General features: G+C 31.5%; 8 protein-coding genes and 1 non-coding gene across 9 annotated transcripts; 5 read left to right on the forward strand and 4 right to left on the reverse strand.

Annotated features, from left to right (window-relative positions):
* Nucleotides 1-138: 138 nt before the first annotated feature.
* Nucleotides 139-936, reverse strand: MND1 (Mnd1p; the record flags this gene model as incomplete). Its single annotated transcript, XM_046080313.1, has 1 exon — nt 139-936. One exon carries the CDS (start codon nt 934-936, stop codon nt 139-141), a length of 798 nt encoding a protein of 265 aa, XP_045935566.1.
* Nucleotides 937-1774: 838 nt separating this feature from the next.
* On the forward strand, nt 1775-3163 carry GTS1 (Gts1p; the record flags this gene model as incomplete). Its single annotated transcript, XM_046080314.1, has 1 exon — nt 1775-3163. The coding sequence occupies one exon, from the start codon at nt 1775-1777 to the stop codon at nt 3161-3163; it is 1389 nt and encodes a 462-aa protein (XP_045935567.1).
* Nucleotides 3164-3875: 712 nt separating this feature from the next.
* ATG1 (serine/threonine protein kinase ATG1) lies at nt 3876-7079 on the forward strand (the record flags this gene model as incomplete). The annotated part of the gene is made up of 1 exon (XM_046080315.1): nt 3876-7079. One exon carries the CDS (start codon nt 3876-3878, stop codon nt 7077-7079), a length of 3204 nt encoding a protein of 1067 aa, XP_045935568.1.
* A 936-nt stretch (nt 7080-8015) lies between these two features.
* SCDLUD_001402 (conserved putative glycolipid 2-alpha-mannosyltransferase) lies at nt 8016-9935 on the reverse strand (the record flags this gene model as incomplete). The annotated part of the gene is made up of 1 exon (XM_046076836.1): nt 8016-9935. The coding sequence occupies one exon, from the start codon at nt 9933-9935 to the stop codon at nt 8016-8018; it is 1920 nt and encodes a 639-aa protein (XP_045935569.1).
* A 412-nt stretch (nt 9936-10347) lies between these two features.
* Nucleotides 10348-11664, reverse strand: NUP49 (FG-nucleoporin NUP49; the record flags this gene model as incomplete). Its single annotated transcript, XM_046080316.1, has 1 exon — nt 10348-11664. The coding sequence occupies one exon, from the start codon at nt 11662-11664 to the stop codon at nt 10348-10350; it is 1317 nt and encodes a 438-aa protein (XP_045935570.1).
* Nucleotides 11665-12157: 493 nt separating this feature from the next.
* Nucleotides 12158-16849, forward strand: XRN1 (chromatin-binding exonuclease XRN1; the record flags this gene model as incomplete). Its single annotated transcript, XM_046080317.1, has 1 exon — nt 12158-16849. The coding sequence occupies one exon, from the start codon at nt 12158-12160 to the stop codon at nt 16847-16849; it is 4692 nt and encodes a 1563-aa protein (XP_045935571.1).
* Nucleotides 16850-17026: 177 nt separating this feature from the next.
* Nucleotides 17027-17833, reverse strand: BUD13 (Bud13p; the record flags this gene model as incomplete). The annotated part of the gene is made up of 1 exon (XM_046080318.1): nt 17027-17833. The coding sequence occupies one exon, from the start codon at nt 17831-17833 to the stop codon at nt 17027-17029; it is 807 nt and encodes a 268-aa protein (XP_045935572.1).
* Nucleotides 17834-18089: 256 nt separating this feature from the next.
* Nucleotides 18090-18181, forward strand: SCDLUD_001406. The gene is given in 2 exon segments: nt 18090-18127; nt 18145-18181. It is a non-coding gene; the product is annotated as a tRNA-Lys (tRNA).
* A 191-nt stretch (nt 18182-18372) lies between these two features.
* On the forward strand, nt 18373-19638 carry SAE2 (ssDNA endodeoxyribonuclease SAE2; the record flags this gene model as incomplete). The annotated part of the gene is made up of 1 exon (XM_046080319.1): nt 18373-19638. One exon carries the CDS (start codon nt 18373-18375, stop codon nt 19636-19638), a length of 1266 nt encoding a protein of 421 aa, XP_045935573.1.
* Between the last annotated feature and the right edge of the window lie 52 nt (nt 19639-19690).

Raw genomic sequence — 19690 nt, forward strand, 5'->3', positions numbered from 1 at the left:
TTTTCTTTTTGCAGTAATTCTTCTGCTTTGTAATTATTCTCTTTGTGTTTTGATACTTTTAATTTCACTTATTCCATAAACATATATATATATATGTGTGTGTGTGTGTTGTAAGTTGTTGCGATTGGTAGGTGAAAGTTATCCGGTATCTTTATTTTGCATGTATCCTCCCAACTCCTTTTGCGCTTCAAATATAGTATTGAATTTTTCACGACTTTTGTCCTCAAAATCATCGTCAATCTCGTAACTTAAATATTGTTTAAAAATCTCACTGGTAGAAATACCATATTTATCACGCAAGTAGCTTGCAATGGTCATTATATTATCAGTTAAAATGGCATTTTTTTTTAATGCATCTAATGATAAAACTTTATTTTTCTGACAAACTTTTGTGTACTGAACGTCATCAACAACTATATTTTCCAAATTTTCATCCATTTCAGTATCAATTTTTTCAAGTTTTTTAATTAGCTCACTGCGCTCTTTTTCTAAAAGGTTAAGCTTTTTAAATAATTCAATATCCTCGTGTCTTTTCTCTTTTGTAAGCCCATTATCACCGATCTCTTTTAATAGGGATTCCTTTTTTTCGGTCAACTTATTAACAACATCTAATTGCACCATGGAACTAACAAAGGGAAAATTCCAATAGACATTAACGTTCCCACATTTTTCACACATGATTAAACTTTCATCTAACAAGTAGGAAATTATGTCTTTGACAATCATACCGTGAATTATTCCCTTACTTTTGGAAGGAATAATTTTTTCTAGATCCTTTAGAGAGTAGACGGTGTGTTCTTTTTGAATTATCTCTAACATAATTTCACCCTTCTGTTCTATAGTGTAACTTGGCTTTTTTTTAAACTTTTTAACATTGGTACAGGAGGAAGTGTCAGTCAGTGTATTATTATTAGTTGATTTTTTTTTTGGTGGCATTTTATATTCTTACTTGTTGAAGTGGTATTGACTCTAGGCAAGAGGGGGAAAATTGAGATATTGAATATTACTAAATTTATTTAACTTTAAGTTTTATTTTATTTTATCTTATTTTTAGAGGAAGAGGAAAGATGAATGGGAGGGAGGTTAGATGACTAAGATGTGATTTATAGATGGCTAATAAAAAAAAAAAAAAAAGCAAAGATAAAGATAAAATATATTGTTTTTCTACTGGCGGCTAATTCTTTGTTGATATATATATATATATATATTCTATAAACGTTGTCGTATAGTGTGATAAGGGTTGTGATCCGGGTAAATAGTTTTATTATGAATGTTTTTTTTATTCTCGTACTTTTGATTCTCGTACTGTTTATTCTCACACTGTTTATTCTCGCACTGTTTATTCTCGCACTGTTTATTCTCGCACTGTTTATTCTCGCACTGTTTACCTCGCACTGTTACTTCGTTTTTATACCCCTTTCCATCCCCCTATAATATTACCCTATATTAAAAAATATACATATAGGCAATTGTCCATTAGAGGAACAAATAAATGCATAAATAAACAAATGCCTAAATTAAAATGCTTGAACAAAAATAAAGAAAAAAAAAAAAAAAAAAAAAAAGATGCTAACAACCATTTCTTTTACTTTTTCGTTCTTGTAAATTAACTTTGGCCTATCTATGCTTTTCTTTTATTTTTTATTCCTTGTTTTTTCTTTTTTCTTCTTTCTTCTTTTATCGTTCCCCATTTATTCTAATCACAAAAACAAAAAGGAAAAAAACTGTCAAAATATCTTTCCATCTTTACCAAACCAAAGACACACATTGAAAAATGGGTTTGTTCAATTCTAGTGGTTCTCACTCTAAGCACAATAACAATAAATACGAACGTGATTTAAAAGATATCGTTAACTTACCAGAAAATTCAAATAGGTGTGGAGAATGTGGTTCTTCATTTCCAACATGGTGTTCGTTAACATATGGTTGTCTATTATGTGGTAGATGTTCCAGTGTTCATCGTAAAATATTAAACAACTCAATAGTAAAGTCTTTAAGTCTAGAAAGGTGGAGTAGAGATGAGGTTGACGAACTATATAATAGTGGTGGTAATAAAAGAAATAAAAATATTTGGAATGATAAAGATGTTCCGTTCCCATACGATGGTGATGTTGATAAAGATGAAGTGGAAAATTATATTAGAGAAAAATATATATATGGTAAATTTAGAACATCCCCAATGAATGATGATTATAATACACGCTATGATTATGATTATGATGATAATAATAGAGACATCGGTAGTAGAAAGAGTGCCAGATTACGGAGCAATAGCTTGGCAACTTTAAAATTAACTCATTCCAGGTATGCCAAAGATTACGAAATTGGCAAGTATGCGAATAAACTAAGAACTTTGAAAGGATATGGTTTTAATAGTACCGATTTATGTATCGAAGCAATAGTCTTAGCTAGAGGTAATTTGGATACGGCTTTAGACTTATTAGAAAAAGACTTGCGCGAAAATGGAGGGAGAAGATCAAGATCAGGTACAATTAATAACAATAATTCAGGGCCACAATTACCATCTAGGCCACAAGGAGCTAATGCCCCTAAACCGGCAGTATTTGATGGTTTTGATGTTGTAGAGCAACCACAACAGTACGTTGACCCAAATACAGGTATAGTATACGCCAATCCACAACAACAGCAGTTACAAGCTCAGCAACACGCCCAGCAACAATTACAAGCTCAACAGCAATTACAAGCCCAACAACAATTACAAGCTCAACAGCAATTACAAGCTCAACAACAGGCTCAAGCTCAACAACAAGCCCAACAGCAAGCCCAACAGCAATTACAAGCTCAACAGCAATTACAAGCTCAACAACAAGCCCAACAACAATTACAAGCTCAACAACAAGCCCAACAACAATTACAAGCTCAACAACAAGCTCAACAGCAATTACAGGTTCAGCAACAGCTTCAGGCTCAGCAACAACAACAGGCTAATAAAGCCGCCTTACTAAATTTATACAATCGTCCTGATATGTATACTAGCCCGGTAGAAATAGCACCTGGAAATCCTCAATACCATCAAATATTACAACAACAACAAACAGCTCAGCAAAACCAATCACTGGCTCAACAACCGTTTTATTACATGCAACAACAACAACAACAACAACAACAACAACCTGGTTATTATTATAATCAACCAATGTAATTGCCTCTTTTTTTTTTTTTTTCCTTTCTTTTTCCCCCCTGTACTTTATTTTTCTGTATTTTGTCACCTATTATTTGACGTTAATTATGATTATGTATATTTTTGCTTTATATTTTTTTGAGTTATATAATCTACAATCTATATATAATACCAGGACAGTATTTTTTTCTTTTCTATATCACAAGATCTTCTTTTATACTTATTAATGACGAATGAGTTATAGAAAATAAAGTTTATTTTTCATAGATTAGATAAGCTGTTTGTATTGGTTTAATTTTATTGAGAAAAAAGGAATTAATTATCAAAGAGAAATAAACAAAAGGAAACAATACACGTGATTGATGTTTTTATTAGCACGAGGCACAAGCGAAGAGCGACAGTCTGAAACACAAATTTTGTCTGTAATTTTTTGATTTTGTTCTGTGATAACAAAACGCCACCCCTTTTTTTTTTGTGATGTTTGTTATCTTTTCTGTCTCTGACTGTGGCGGATGTATGGGTGTATGCTTACTATCTCTTTCTATCTCCATCTATTACTAATAATCAATCATTAGCCTATAAATAACTTAGACCTTTTAATAAAAGAAAAACTAACCTTCTTACAAGTCATAAAGAAATAAATCAAAAAAAAAAAAAAAAAAAAAAAAAAAAAATAGTATATATATATATATATAACATATATATATGTATATATAAATATACAACTGTAACTATGTCACCTAGTTCATCCATACCAACAACACCATCTCTCAATAATAGTAATCCTACATCTACATCCGCTTCCCCTAAGAGCAATATACATAGGGTTAACACAAACACTTCAAATTCAATGACACTTGTGCGAGATAAATACACCATAGACAATGAAATAGGAAGAGGTTCGTTTGCCACCGTATATAAAGGTTATATAAATCATCCCGATAGTAAAAAAAGAAAAACAGTAGCCATAAAAGCCGTTTCTAAGAGTGCTCTACAAAATAAAAAGTTATTGGATAATTTGGAAGTGGAAATCGCAATTTTGAAAAAGATTAAAAATCCACATATTGTCAGTTTAATAGATTGCCAAAGGACCAGCACAGATTTTTATCTAATCATGGAGTTTTGCTCCTTAGGTGATTTATCCTTTTTAATTAAAAGGAAATCAGATTTGATTCAGCAACATCCACTAATGAAAACAATATTAGAAAAATATCCAAGTGGCAACAAAAATAATACCAGCAGCAAAAATGGAGATGGATTAAACAAAGTTTTAGTTTATAATTACATTAAACAACTAGCCACGGCTTTGAAATTTTTACGCTCCAAAAATTTAGTTCATAGAGATATAAAACCACAAAATTTGTTGTTGAGCGCTCCATTTATTGGATACAATACGCCAGAAGAATTTCATAATAAATTAAAATATGTTGGTATTTATCATCTCCCCATACTAAAGGTTGCCGATTTTGGATTTGCCCGTTTTCTACCTAATACTTCTATGGCTGAAACATTATGTGGTTCTCCACTATATATGGCCCCTGAAATTCTAAGCTATCAAAAATATAACGCCAAAGCTGATTTATGGAGCGTGGGTGCTGTTCTTTATGAAATGTGTTGCGGCAAACCGCCATTCAGGGCTAATAATCATATGGAATTATTGAAAAAAATTAAGCAGGCTAATGACGTAATAACATTTCCCAAGATTGAAAGAGAAGAGAAAGAGGAAGGTCCAACTGGGAATAAGGGTGATGAACCATTGACTTATGCCATGAAAGAATTAATTTGTGGCTTGTTAACCCGCGATCCATTGGAACGAATGGGGTTTTCTGAGTTCTTCAGTAATTCGATAGTCAATATGGATTTGTCTATTTACGAGGAAGAAGAACAAAGGCAAAAGAGACAGGATAAATCTAAAGTTGAAGAGCAAAGCCAAAAAATGGTAGAAAGTAATTTATTCATTTCTGACTATTTGAATAATGACAATACAATTGCAAATAAACAGAACAATACGAATCTTTCGATACCTGCGGACAGTCCTAATCTTAATGATAAAGTTGAAAAGAAAAATAACGATAAGGATAAACAACATAAAAGGGAAACAATTAATGACAACCAATTGAACGATTCAGATATCGAAAAAGAATATGTTGTTATAGAAAAAAAATCAGTGGAATTTAACGTGTTGGCAGATGAATTAGCCACTTTTAAAAAAAATAATAAGTTGAATATCCAACATGATAACAGTACTAACACTAGGCTATCTTCATCACCAAATAATAATAACGTTGCTACTAACATCAGAATGCGTAGATCTAGCAGTTCATCTTCAAGAAGATCATCATTTGATCGTAGAAAATTGTCTATTTCGTCATTAAATCCATCAAATGCACTAAGTAAAGCTTTGGAAATGGCATCGTCAAGGTTGTGGGGTAATAATACCACTAATAATATCAATAATAATGGCAACAATACCCTTAAACAAACAACAGGTCTGGGGACTTCACCATACTCAGTATCACCATCATCTTTATTAGCAAAATCACCTTCCATCTACAACAACACACCCACCAACAATAAAGATCTATCTATTTTAAATAAACATATGTTCAAAGAGCTAACTGAAAATATTATATTAGATAAGATAACTGTTAATGACACCATCAATAGTGTGTCCACAAATAAGGAACTAGTAACTACTGAGAGAAAAGGTAATACCGATATTTTGAATACTTTAGAAATTTTGGCAGCCAAGGCATATACGATTTATTCATTCGCAGAAGTTAAAACTTCGCAATTAAAATCAGATTCATTTTCTTCTGCACCAGATTGTCATTCGGGAACACAATCCAATCAAACCAATAGTAATACTAAAGTAGATCCAATCAAAGGTACGAGTTTGGATCTATTTGATAACTTAGGGGTTGTTATAAGCGATGCTAATGATCATAATAACAATGTTGGAAATACTGATATCATTGGAACTGTAATGAGAAATAGCGATATTGCCAACGCCAGTACCAATAGAAATTATGATAGCTGTGCTATTGAGGATAGTAGCGATGAGGAAACAGACAATGTTTATAATTATGAATATAATAATAATAATAATAATAATAATAACAATAATCGCAATGCTATTATAACTAATGCTACCCCAATTACTACCGATTTACATATAAATTCCTTATCCATAAGAGAAAGATATTCTGTATCTATGGAGGCTTTGATGTTGTATTTGAAGACCCTAAGTATTTTAGCAAAATCCTTAAAAATTACGTCTAACTGGTGGAATAAACACAGCAATGGTGCATTGGAAAATCAACATGAACAAGGACATCAGAAGGGACACGATGGACATAATGGGAATCGTAATGTTACATCTGGCGACCATATTATTCGTACCGAGAGCAGTGTTACTGTCACTTCTAATAATATTGATGTCAACAACAACAATAATAACAACGACACGATATTACATTTGAATTTAATGGTTCAATGGCTAAGGGCTAAATTCAATGATTGTTTAGAAAAGGCGGAGACATTGAAAATGGATATACAAAGAATGAACGGTTTGGCCACTAAAAACATCAAATTAGATGATATTCATGTCATTGTAGAAAAATTGATATACGATAGAGCTTTACAAATTTCCAAAATCGCAGCCACTGCTGAACTACAGGGTAAATTTTGGAGTAATTGCGAGCTATCTTATGCTACTAGTTTATGGATGTTGGAAACTTTATTAGATGAATATGAGGATTTTGATACTGCTTTGAATACTGATGGCGCCAACAATGGTGATGATGGTGGCACCAGCAATAACAACGACTCTAAGATTGGTATAAAATTAGATGATCACGATAGGGGTATGGTTGAAAAATACATTGTAAGTATTTCAAAAAGATTAAAAGCCTTAAAAAGAAAAATTGACATGTGATGAAATTTCAGCAATATTATTAGCACAATTAATATAAATTGCTTTCCCTATACTTTCTTTTTCTTTGATAATATTATTATTATTATCCCAATTAATTATTAATTCACTTTTTTTTTTTTTTTTTTTTTTTTTTTACAAGATGGATAAGGTTTAACAAACCATTTTTATAGTTAATAAATGATATTTATGCACCTTTAGGATTTTAAACTAATTTAATAGATATCAATTGCATGCATTTTATTGTTATTATATATTTCTAAATCATTTACAACTATTGTTATTTCAAATTGTTTAATATTATGTCCCAGTATGATATATATATTTGCTGCAAATTAACTAGTTTTTTGATTTCTCTATATAAGTTTTTTCGGGAGAAAGTGTCACACCTTTGTCGTTCCAACTCTAATGCTTCCCTTCCAATCTACCTTCTCAAAACCATAAGAATTTATGGATATACAAATATATGTAAAGGATTTTAGTTCAGCACTGATTTTTGTAGGTTTAAGTCTTCCCCTTTTCCTCTAATTTTTAATTTTTTGTGAAAAAAATCAATTGCTAGTAAAATAATTTCTGGATCTTCCATTGCTTTCATTGTCTTACTTGATTCAAGTCAATTACCAACTAATATACCGTTTTCAATGTGCGATATTAATCATAATAAAATAACATTCAGGGGCTCACAATCCAAGTATTGCTTTAGAAAATCAAATTTTAAGGTTACTTTCGTTTATATATTTAACTAGATTTTTTACACATTTGCCTTGATCCATAAACTAACTATTATCATTGCTATCTCAAATGTAATTCTACTATTGTATGCATATGTCCATAATTTTGTTTCAATGTTTACTAGTTGATTATATATATATATATATTTATATGTATATGATCGAATTTTAATTACTATCTTTCAGAGTTTTACTTGAAATTGTGTTTTTAAATATTGAATGCTTCATCGGCAAGCTGTCTTTCTAAATAATCATGAATTAATTCATTTGTTTCTTTTTTACTAGCACCCTCTTGTTTCATTAATTGGGATAACAGTATAGAAATGTTTATACGATCATAATAAAATTGCAAACGGTGTTTATATTTTTTAGTAATTGCATCCTGTGCTCCTTCCTCATCTTCCAGGGTATCAGGAGCGTCAACACCAGCATCATCTTCACCTTCCTTAATTTTATAATTTAGTAACCTTAGATCGCCAAAACAATTTTTTAAGCAACTTTCGTCCATTTTCAGTGGACAGAATTTTAATTCAGCTACAGTAAATCTGAAATTCCGAGGCGTCTTAATAAATTCCAATTGCATATCAGCCAGCAGTTCAAAATCCTTTCTTGTATTAAAACCTTCCAGTATCTGTTCATCCATTTTATTAAATAGCGAGAAAAAAAAGCTGATCATTTCTGAAGCAGACCAAGCCTCATTATAGTACGCCTTCATGAAATTCAAATACTTAAAGACCAATTCATATTCCATACTGCGGAACAGAGTAAATTTGGAAATAAAAACAGAAGTTTCTGCATTGATATATATACCGTTGTATAAATTTGTCTTTTGTTCCTCCTCTTGATTGAAGTTCTCTGTGGTAAATAATTTACTTAGAGAGTTATTTGTCCATTCAGTTAAATACGATAGAGTTTCCCTAATGTTTTCCAAAAATGGATCCGTGGTTTTAAACACGTTGGTAGACTTAAATAATATTTTATCGTCATCCAAGCCTTCAAATGGATCTGCTTTATCGTATTTACAGGTCAATAAAGTGCCTGCTTTAATGGTCATAAAATTATCAAAAATATGGAAAAAATCCAGATTATATAAATCATAAGCCAAAAAATTAGTTTTCTCAATAGATTCGCCAGAAAACTGGAGAAAAATTTTATTAATTTGGGAAGCCAATTCGGAGATTTTTTTTGGATTATCCTTATTGATTTTTAAAAAATTTGAATAATATTTGGTCAAGTGGGCATTTCTCAATTGATTTTGAAATTTAGAATAATCATTGTACAGATGGTTTACCCAACCTCCTGCAATATAATCCCAATTTCCACCAACAAAAGCATCAGTTTTGAAATCGTCTATTTTAATAGAATATACATCAGTTTTATGTTGGGAGAGCAAGGATACAATTTCCTTGTCAAACCAACTATTTTCATCTACATCAACAGAAAATGGACTAATGATAACCCAAGGATAATGATATTTGTAATTTAAGTTTTCTTCAAAAGACTTGATAGTTTGAAAGGCATTTACTTTAGCATGTTCTCCATCCAACAACATTATCAAACAATTTTTTTTCTGCATTTTATCTTCAGCTACGTATTTTTCTGCATCAACATAGACTTCTTTTTTCAAAGGATAGGTGTAGTTGGGTATTAAAAGATTGTCTATCGGATTCATGAAATATGGTGATTCGTTATTAGTGTAGTCGTATAATGCCTTTTTATTGATGTTTATATTGGTATGTTCCCTTAATCTGTTCAAAGCATCTTGGTTTAAACTCTTTATATCATTTGAATTACCAGGACTAGACAAAGATGAGGATAATGTAGTAGCAAAATTTAACAATTGAGCCATTATTGGATTTTTTAAAAATCCCTTGTATGCATTTAGAAGTTCTTTGTCATTTTTATCTATAAAATCCAAGGAAAGTTTATTAATAGTAGTATCATCACCAGTGGAACTTTTTTGGTTTTGCTGTTGTTGTACTTCCTCTTTTTCCCAAATATTTATATAACTTAAATAGTTATTTTCATTATTATTATTATTAACTGTAGCATTATAAAGTTCAATTAATATGAGTACCCCTATTAGGTTACATAAAAGTATAAATAATATTTTTTTGAGCTTGATCATTGACATATATGTGCAAATCTTTTATATATATTATTACTATTGTCCAATGCAATGCAGTTAATAAAAAGTGTCCTTCAGAATCATTGTATAATGCTTTTTAAAAGGTTCGATTATTTGGAATTAAAGAACAAAAAAAAAAAAAAAAAAAAAACAAAATTGCAAAATTATTTATAAATTAATAATATACAAAATACGCTTGTTCTGTTCATGCGACGAACATCACGTGATAAGAGAGTAAATAGTGATTTAGAAGAGTAATTTCCAAAGAAGGTCACCAACAAATATACTTCTATAGCTAGATTTATATGAAGTAAGAGTGGGGAAACAGAAATGTTTAGAGCTTGATAACATTAAAATATAACAATAATAAAATAATAATATAGAAATTAAAAGCAGAAAAACGATGCTTCCTTTAGAAAGTAGCATTATTATGTGATACAATTTCTTTTACCCTTTGATGCAACTCAGCAATTCTTTCAGCAGTTTTCATAAACAATTCAAATTCGGCTATAACAGTATTTATTATCGAAACAATAGGGCTACTATCTATGATAGCATTAGTACCATTTTGTATTAGCATGTCAGCGTTACTGCTACTACTACTACTACTACTACTATTACTATTATTATTATTATTATTATTATTATTATTATTAGAATTATTAATAAACATATAATTTTCCAGGCCTTGAATAGCTACTTCAATGTCACCTAAAACACTCAAATATTCATTTAGTTTAAACCTATAGGACTTCATTTTCTTTTGAAAATAGGAATCTAACTCAGAATACGATATTTTACTGTTAGGATTATTAGATGTCAATTGTTGTATGATAATATTACTTATTTCTGAATGATTGATTGATTTATCGGTTTGCTTTCTCAACTGTGTAACTTTTAGTAAATATTTATCTAAAGCTTGATTAGTATTGAAATATATTTTATTTAAAAAATCAATATCTCTTGGTATGGATTCGATCAGTTCTAAATGCTCACTCATATCTGCTTTCAATTGATAAGATATTTTCAATTGCTGTTGAATATATTGATCTAGTTGTTCAATTTCTTGTTTGATAGGTAATGGCAATTCATTTATTTTAGTCATTGGAGTAATGGCTAATTGGGAAATCATTTGCAAATTACTTTGTTGCTGCTTAAAAATGAATTGTTGCTGTTGTCCAGATAAACCACCGCCTAAAGCATTATTATTATTATTATTATTATTATTATTATTAGCAAAGTTATTTGTGTTTCCAAATAACGAAGGCTTACTATTGAACAAGTTATTACCAGTTGTCGTTACACCTGTATTGGTATTACCAAACAGTCCAGTAGTATTATTGTTATTGTTGTTCTGGAACAGCCCTCCCCCTGTGGTAGCTTGTTTAGCACCAAATAAACCACCAGGGTTAGTAGCGGTATTATTATTGTTATTGTTGTTATTACCAAACAAACCGCCAGTATTGATACTAGCATTGTTGTTATTATTTCCAAATAAACTATTGGTATTGGAGTTAGGATTGTTATTGCTTCCAAACAAACCACCCCCAGTGTTAACGGTAGATTTATTACCAAATAACCCACCACCATTCACTGGAGTGTTATTGAAATTATTGCTGTTAGTATTATTGGTGCCGAACAAACCAGTAGTCGCAGCGGCATTGGAGCCAAATAGCCCACCAGTTGAATTGGTGGTAGTATTGTTATTATTTGAAATTGTTCCGAACATTATGAATAATAATTGTGAAACTCTTGTTCTTGCCTATATAAAATGGTATATTTTGTCTTTGTTTATTAGACTTGGAATTTGATATTTATTTAAGTGGATAAAATAACAGAATTTTTTTTTTTTTCATTTATTTATTTTGTTAATTATCAGTAGGCAAATAATCACTTTTGACGATGGTGAGCAGATACGACAGAACCGGGTAAACTTGGAGTTGATTATTTGGCGGTGGCGAGCGAAAAATGAAAAAAAAAAAAGAAAATTTTTTTTATTATTTGTAAATTATTTACAATTTTCCCTCTCCGTTGTTGCTGTTGCTTCTGAGCTCAATTTCATCCTCTTATTTCAATCCCCATTTCCATCTGAACAAGATAATAAAACTTAAAACAGAGGATAGATAAATAAATAAATAAATAACTCAAACAAAAAACTAAAGAGAAGGAAAATAGAAAAATAGCAAAAGAGAAAATAACCACCAAGTCTTATTTATGCAAGTATGGGTATCCCTAAGTTTTTCAGATACATCTCACAGAGGTGGCCAGAGATTCAACAACTAATTGAAGGTGATGAAATTCCCGAATTTGATAATTTATATCTAGATATGAACTCCATTTTACACAATTGCACTAGGTCCAATGATTTAAACGCAAAATTAACTGACGAGGCAGTTTATGCAAAAATATTCTCGTATATCGACCATTTGTTTCAAATTATCAAACCAAAACAAACATTTTATATGGCCATTGATGGTGTTGCTCCTCGTGCCAAAATGAACCAACAACGTGCCCGTAGATTTAGAGCCGCTGAGGAAGTTGAAGAGGCTATAGAATTAGCCCGATCAAAGGGCGAGTCGGTTCCCAATCAAGACGATTTGTTTGACAAAAACGCTATCACCCCAGGAACAGACTTTATGACACAGGTTACAAAGAATCTAAAATATTTCATCCACGATAAAATCTCCAATGATTCTTCATGGTCTCAAGTCAATGTTATATTTTCTGGCCAAGAAGTCCCAGGAGAGGGTGAACATAAAATTATGGATTATATAAGATCCTTAAGGGCTAGTCATGATTATAACCCAAATACACGCCATTGTATTTATGGTCTAGATGCTGATTTGATTATATTGGGTCTCTCTTCTCATGATCATCATTTTGCATTATTGAGAGAAGAAGTTTTGTTTACCAAGAAAGCAAAATCAAATGCCGAATTACCCTTGGAAAGACAAAACTTTTATCTATTGCATTTGTCTTTGTTAAGAGAGTATCTAGAATTGGAATTTAACGAAATAACAGATGATTTAAAATTAGAATATAATTTTGAACGTATTTTGGACGATATGATTTTTGCATTGTTTGTTATTGGGAATGATTTCCTACCAAATTTACCAGATTTACACCTAAACAAGGGCGCTTTCAGTTACATCTTACAAACTTTTAAAGAAGCTTTAAAACAAATGGATGATTATATGACTCTCAATGGTACTATAAATATGGAAAGTTTTTCCATATGGTTACGTTACTTGTCCGATTTTGAACTAATGAATTTTGAAAAGGACGATATTGATTTAGAATGGTTTAATAGTCAGATTGAAAAAATTTCTCTAAATGCCGAAAAGAAAAGGGCTCAGAATGGGAAAGTTGTATTATTAAAACAGCAGAAAAAAATGGTTGGTGTTATTAAAAAATGGGCTTTGCGTGAGTTCCAGCAAAGGAAAAACTATATGCAGTTAATAAAATCAGAAGACGATATTCCTGCAATTGACCTAACTGAAAATAAAATATTGCCATCATCTAACGAAAAGGATGAAATTAATGCTGAAGAAAACTTGGCTTTTGTGAAAAAACTTGGATTTGAGTTGGGCTTAATTTTAACACATTCACGATCTACTGGCCATTACTCTTTAAAAATAGATGTTGATGGTATTAACCCACATGAAACTGAAGAAGAATATTTGGAGAGATTGAAAAGTTTAAAACAAACTTTTAAAAACTATGAACAAGGTGTATTGTTTGAAAATAAAGAGGTTCTAACTGAAGTTAAAGGTAGGTACAACGAAAAATTTGAAGATTGGAAAGATAATTACTACAAGGATAAAATCGGTTTTAGCAGCAAGGAAGAACCAGAAAAACTAATAGAAATGTGTGAAAATTACGTTGAAGGGTTACAATGGGTTCTATACTATTACTATCGGGGTTGTCCGGCCTGGGGTTGGTATTACAAGTATCATTATGCTCCTCGTATCTCTGACGTCAAACTGGGTGTTGATGCCAAAATACATTTTGATTTGGGTAAGCCCTTATTACCGTTCCAACAATTAATGGCAGTTTTGCCTAAAAGATCCAAAAAATTAATACCAGCAGCTTATAGGCCATTAATGATCGATGAGCATTCTGTTATTGCAGATTTTTATCCAGACCATGTGGCAATTGATCAAAATGGTAAAGCTGCCGCTTGGGAAGCTGTTGTTTTAATCAATTTCGTTGACGAGCATAGGTTATTGGAAGCCATGAAGCCTTATGATCCTAATTTGACTCCAGAGGAAAAGGCTAGAAATATTTTATCTACCGATTTCATTTACTTGTATAACCCTCAAGTTGATGATGTTTATAAAACTCCTTTATCTGGCATGTTTACTGATATCGAACATAACCATTGTGTGGAGCAACCATTTGTTCTAGAAAAAATATCCCATAAAGATCTGAGATACGGGTTGCATGAGGATGCCGATACAGGTATTAAATCCTCTGGTGGGTTCCCATCTTTGAAGTTTGTCCCATTTACTTCATCTTTAGAATACAATGAAACCCAAGTTTTTGAAAGAGCTTCTAAAGACCAGTCTGTGTGTTTACATATAGAGGACAGTTTCAAAGCGGGTAATTTAGGTATTGATGAAATTTCCGCTAGCTTCTTAGACAGTGTCGTATATACAAGGTGGCCGTTCGTCAGAGAATCTAAAGTTGTTTCCATTTCCAATGGCAAGGACATTTATAGGAAAGTTGCTGGTAAGATTCGAGCTGTAGATTTGGATCATAACGAAATCAAAGATTTCAACAATTTGAAAAATAGATTAAAAAGGTACTATTCGCATAATAAAGCTGTTATTTTAGATGATATTAGAATTATCGTCAACGTTGTTCCGGTGAAGGGATTGCTGAGAGACGAATCAGGTTCTTATATAAAACACTTTGGTGAAAGGGAAGAATCCTACCCATTACAGTTGGTTATTCCAGATGTTTTACATAAAGATTCAAGGTTTGTGGAAAGAAATCCTTTACCTATTGACCAAGAGTTTCCAATCGGATCAAAGGTTTTATTTTTAGGAGATTATGCCTATGGATCTGAGGCTATTGTTGAGGGATTTAATAAAAACACTAGATTGAAGTTAAAAGTTTATAAGAGGTCATTTGCTGAAGAACCAACCATTGGCCATGACTGTGCTGAACTTGATAAGAAAAACATTCATTATCTACCCTCTTTTGTTGTAGCCAAGGAGTTGAACGTTAGTCCATTATTTTTGTCCAAGATTGCATCTGAATTTCGAGTGATGTATAAAGGTAGACCCAGAGACTTTGGCTTATCATTGAAGTTTGAATCACGTCAACAAAAAGTTTTAGGGTACGCCAAGCGTTATCCAAGGGGATGGGGTTATTCTAATTTAGCAGTCAATTTGATTTTAACCTACAAAAAAATGTTCCCTGAAATATTTAATAAATTAACTAAAGTAGATAATAGCATCCCAACTTTGGAAGATTTGTTTTTTGATTTGGGAGATGGCAAGTTAGATGCTTTGGTTAAAAATGTGGTACAGTGGTTGAATGATACCAAGAAGGTATTTGTCACAGTTTCTTTGGAGAGTGATGCATTGTCCAAAGTGGCCATTGGTGCTGTTGAAGATTTTGTGATTCAGCATGTTGCCAACCAAAATGTTAATATTGAAGTTAAATTATTGGCTAAAGTTCCACGTAGTGCTGTTCTTATCCCTAAAGAATCATATGCATTGCTACATAGACAAAAATTTAATTTAGGTGATCGTGTAATCTATGTTCAAGCCAGCGGGAAAGTGCCATTATTTTCAAAGGGTACTGTTATTGGATATTTTAGCCTTGGAAGATCACTGATGATTCAAGTTATTTTTGATCAAGAAATTGTCGCTGGTTCAACTTTGGGAGGAAGATTGAAAACTTCTCGTGGTTTGGGCTTAGATTCTTCATGTCTAATTAATATTAGCACTCCACAATTTATTTATCACTCTAGAGCTTCGAAGACTCATAAGGAACAAAAGGCTGATCCGGTTATGAACAAAGAAACATTAAAAAAGAGAATTGCGGTTGCTAAAAAAAAACAAGCCACTGAATTATTATCAATCATCAAGAAAGATAATAGTGAGGTAGAAAAAGAGCAAGATTCCGCCAAAGTTGTAAATGGACATCGTGATTTAACTGCTAAGCAGTTCAACAGCAACAGCGGACCACAAAAATCTGTTTGGAAAGCCAAAAACAATACTAATTCCACTGGCACTCCTGATGATAATACTGTTCCAGTCAAGAAAAGCGCTGCCAATAAAGTTTATGATAGTATATTTAATCAATTTGATAATAAGCAAAATGCCCAATTTTTACCATATGGTCAAAACGAGGATGGTATTCCACATGGTTTACCTATATATCAACCAAATTTTGTGTCGCCAATTGTGCCACCAGGTTCTCTACCTTTTCAACAAGCTGTTCCACCACCAGTATTGATATTAGCACCAAATGGTGTTCCAATACCTGCTCCAATTGTGGGCCCGGATCCATTGTCACAGCAAGTGAGTTCTGTACCTGTTACACCATTTAAAAAACAGGCTTCAATCCCATACAATGGCCATGTGGATGAAAAGGGTTCATTAGAGCTAAAAAAGCTTTTGTTGTCACAAGATACTTCTAATGTTAATCAAGAGGACAAATTTGATAACCATCATGACAATTCCTTTAGAGGCAACTACCGAGGCGGCCATAGAGGCAGCCATAGAGGTAGCCACAGGGGAGGCAACCATAAAAATAACATTAGGGGTGGTGTTAAGGGAGGTACTTCTAGAGGAAATAGCCACAGAGGTACCAATGGATTTAGAGGCTCTAGAGAAAACCATACTAATAAATACGGTGAAAAAAAACAACAAAACGGTCAAAGTGCCATTGAAAATTAGTGAAAGCAACAAAGGGTTTTATAGTTTGATTTTTACATGTGTATTTATAAAATATTATTTTTTTCTTGTTATTAAAATTTCTTTTCAATTATACTTTTCTCAACCTATCCTATTATTACATTACGTATATGTGCTATTTTATCTTAGGTTAAATAGTCAAAAAAAAAAAAAAATAAGCTAAAAGTCTTGCTGCAGAGTGTAATCTTGAATTTTTTTTTCATAGATTTCATTTTTCTTAGCAAACCATCTGTTTTCAAAACCAGTAGACCGGTCTATACCATCCCATCTCCAGCCTGGAACTACGCCAAATCTGTTTTCAGGATAATTTTTATTGTATTGCATTCTCCCTAAAACGGACAATCTCTTATCCTTAGGTTTCTTACCACCAACACCTTTAGTAAATAAAGCGGCAGGATCCTCAACATCCTGAATTTCATATAGATGTTTTTTTTTAGTAGCATTTGCATTTGCGTCAGATACTTTAATTAAATTTTTCTGTATATCACCCATGTTCAATTCTTTTAAATACCGTTCTTTTTCACTTTTTTCTGAAAGCTCTTGTTGTCGAAGTTCATCCATAAAACTATCATAATTTTTAATTTTATGGCCTTTAGAATCTCTGAAAAGGGTTTGAGAGTTGGATTTTTGAATTTCTTTTGGATAAGTACCCTGAATTGTGCTCTCTTCTTTTTCTTTTCCAACTTGAAGAGATAGATTGTCGTCTGTTACATTCAGCATTGGAGAGGTAGAAGCTTGGATTTCATTGGTGTTTAAATTTATCCAAGTTTTTTTTTTCTTCCTTTTAGGTTCTGTTTCTGAGCCATTGGATACGGATTGGGTTAATGGTATTATTTGGTTATCTAAATTGTCCATAATACCTATTTTTGAAGAGGATTTTATTACGGGAGTTTTCTTTTTAGATTCATTTTTTTTTTTTTTAGAACCATATAACTTTGACAAATAATCATTTAAAGAAGATGACATTTTCTTGATGTATGCTTCCTAATTTTATTTTATTTTTATTTTTATTTTTATTTTTATTTTTATTTTATTAAAATCTATAGGTTAAGGTTCTAATTAATATTTGACATACAAGTTAATTATGGTAATAATGATGATGAAGAAATGTATACACATTTATAATAATAAATAATACTAATAATTATGAATAATAAATAATTTTTCTAACGTCTAACAAGAAAATAGACCTTGGAGACTAAAATTTGAGTTCGAGAACTCGTCCTTGTTAACTCAGTTGGTAGAGTGTTCGGCTTTTAAGCTTTGAGATTGTAAGGAACCGAAATGTCAGGGGTTCGAGCCCCCTATGAGGAGTTCTTTCATTTTTTTTTCGTTTTTTTTGAAGCGCATTACAGTCTTGTAAGCTTTAATTCATATAAAGAGATGTATTTTCCTAATTACACCAAAATGAAAACCTGTGTGAAATCTTTACACATCTCATTGTATTTTTGGATCTAAAGCTTTTGCAACTTTTAGGAGTTTTTACACTAACCTAGAGAATACAAATGTCTAGAAATGAAATATCCACTAATACTAATAGGTTGAAATCGGGATTAAATTTTCTTTTAGATTGTAATATACAAAAATTATTAGATATTCAGTTTGATGTTAATTTCTTATTGGAAAAAAGGATTAATAAAGTACTACAACAAAATTTACAATTAAAAAAGTATCATACTAGTAAGCTTTCTTTTGTTGATCATGGTAACTATACGGGCGTGTCATCTTTGAAACATAAAGATATAAAAGATACTAAGCAAGAAGCGCTGAAAAGAAGAGAAGAAGAAGAAGAAGAAGAAGAAGAAGAAGGTCTACTTTATGATTCTGAAGAATTGATATCAACACAGCTAACACCCCCTTTAAAGAAATCAAGAAATAATAAATCTCTGTACAATCAAGGTGTTCATGTACATAATACCAGCGATATAGTAATGCCCAAGAAAGATGGTGTCAATAATGATAATAATGTATATAAATCAGAATCACAGGATTCTGAAATCAAATCTACGCAGGAAACTTTATCTTTTAGTTCCCCATTAAAATTTGGGGAAAGCTTGGAAATTTCTAATGGGTGTCATAGTAAAAATGGGATAATAGATAATGATTTAGATGAAATACACAAAAATTTAACGAATAGGTTCCAAGAAGATAATTTTTATTTTGATGCTAATAGTTCAGAATTCTTCAATAAACCCAAGATACAAAATTATTGTAGGGAACGCACCAATGTACTAAAGAATTCTTCACCTGAGCCCTCTAAACCAATAAACAAACCATCAAGGAAACAAACTATTTATGATTTAAATTATAATCCAAGAACCAAAAAACCATGGATTTTAGAGGATTTTAAAGAGAACCCCCATTTTAAGAAATTAAATGGATATAATAAAGATCGCAAAGGCAATTATATTCTAGAAAAATTAGATGATTTAGTTAAAGGCGTTGTAACTAAGGATGATCGAATGCAATATAATTTCCCCAATTTACGTTGTAGATCAGATTCACCGCCAGGATATGGTAGAATGGATTTCCCCACCACTCAAGAAGATATTGATGACAGGGAGGAGGCCAATAAAATTTTGTTTAATAAAACAAAGGGCCGCCTTTTATGGGCACTAAACGAACAGATTCCATGGGAAGAGAGAGAGTTTCATTTTAGAAGCAATAGATTAAATAAAATAGCACAGTATGGGAATTTTCACTACCAGGAAAATAATTTACAAATTTTCCAAAGACCTTCCAGAAAAAGGACCGGGAAACGAAAAGGATGAGTGGTCTCCAAATGGGAGACATGATATAAATAAATAAATAAATAAATAAATA

Source organism: Saccharomycodes ludwigii, chromosome II (assembly GCF_020623625.1).
Source record: "Saccharomycodes ludwigii strain NBRC 1722 chromosome II, whole genome shotgun sequence".
In the NCBI taxonomy this organism is placed as follows: Eukaryota; Fungi; Ascomycota; class Saccharomycetes; order Saccharomycodales; family Saccharomycodaceae; genus Saccharomycodes; species Saccharomycodes ludwigii.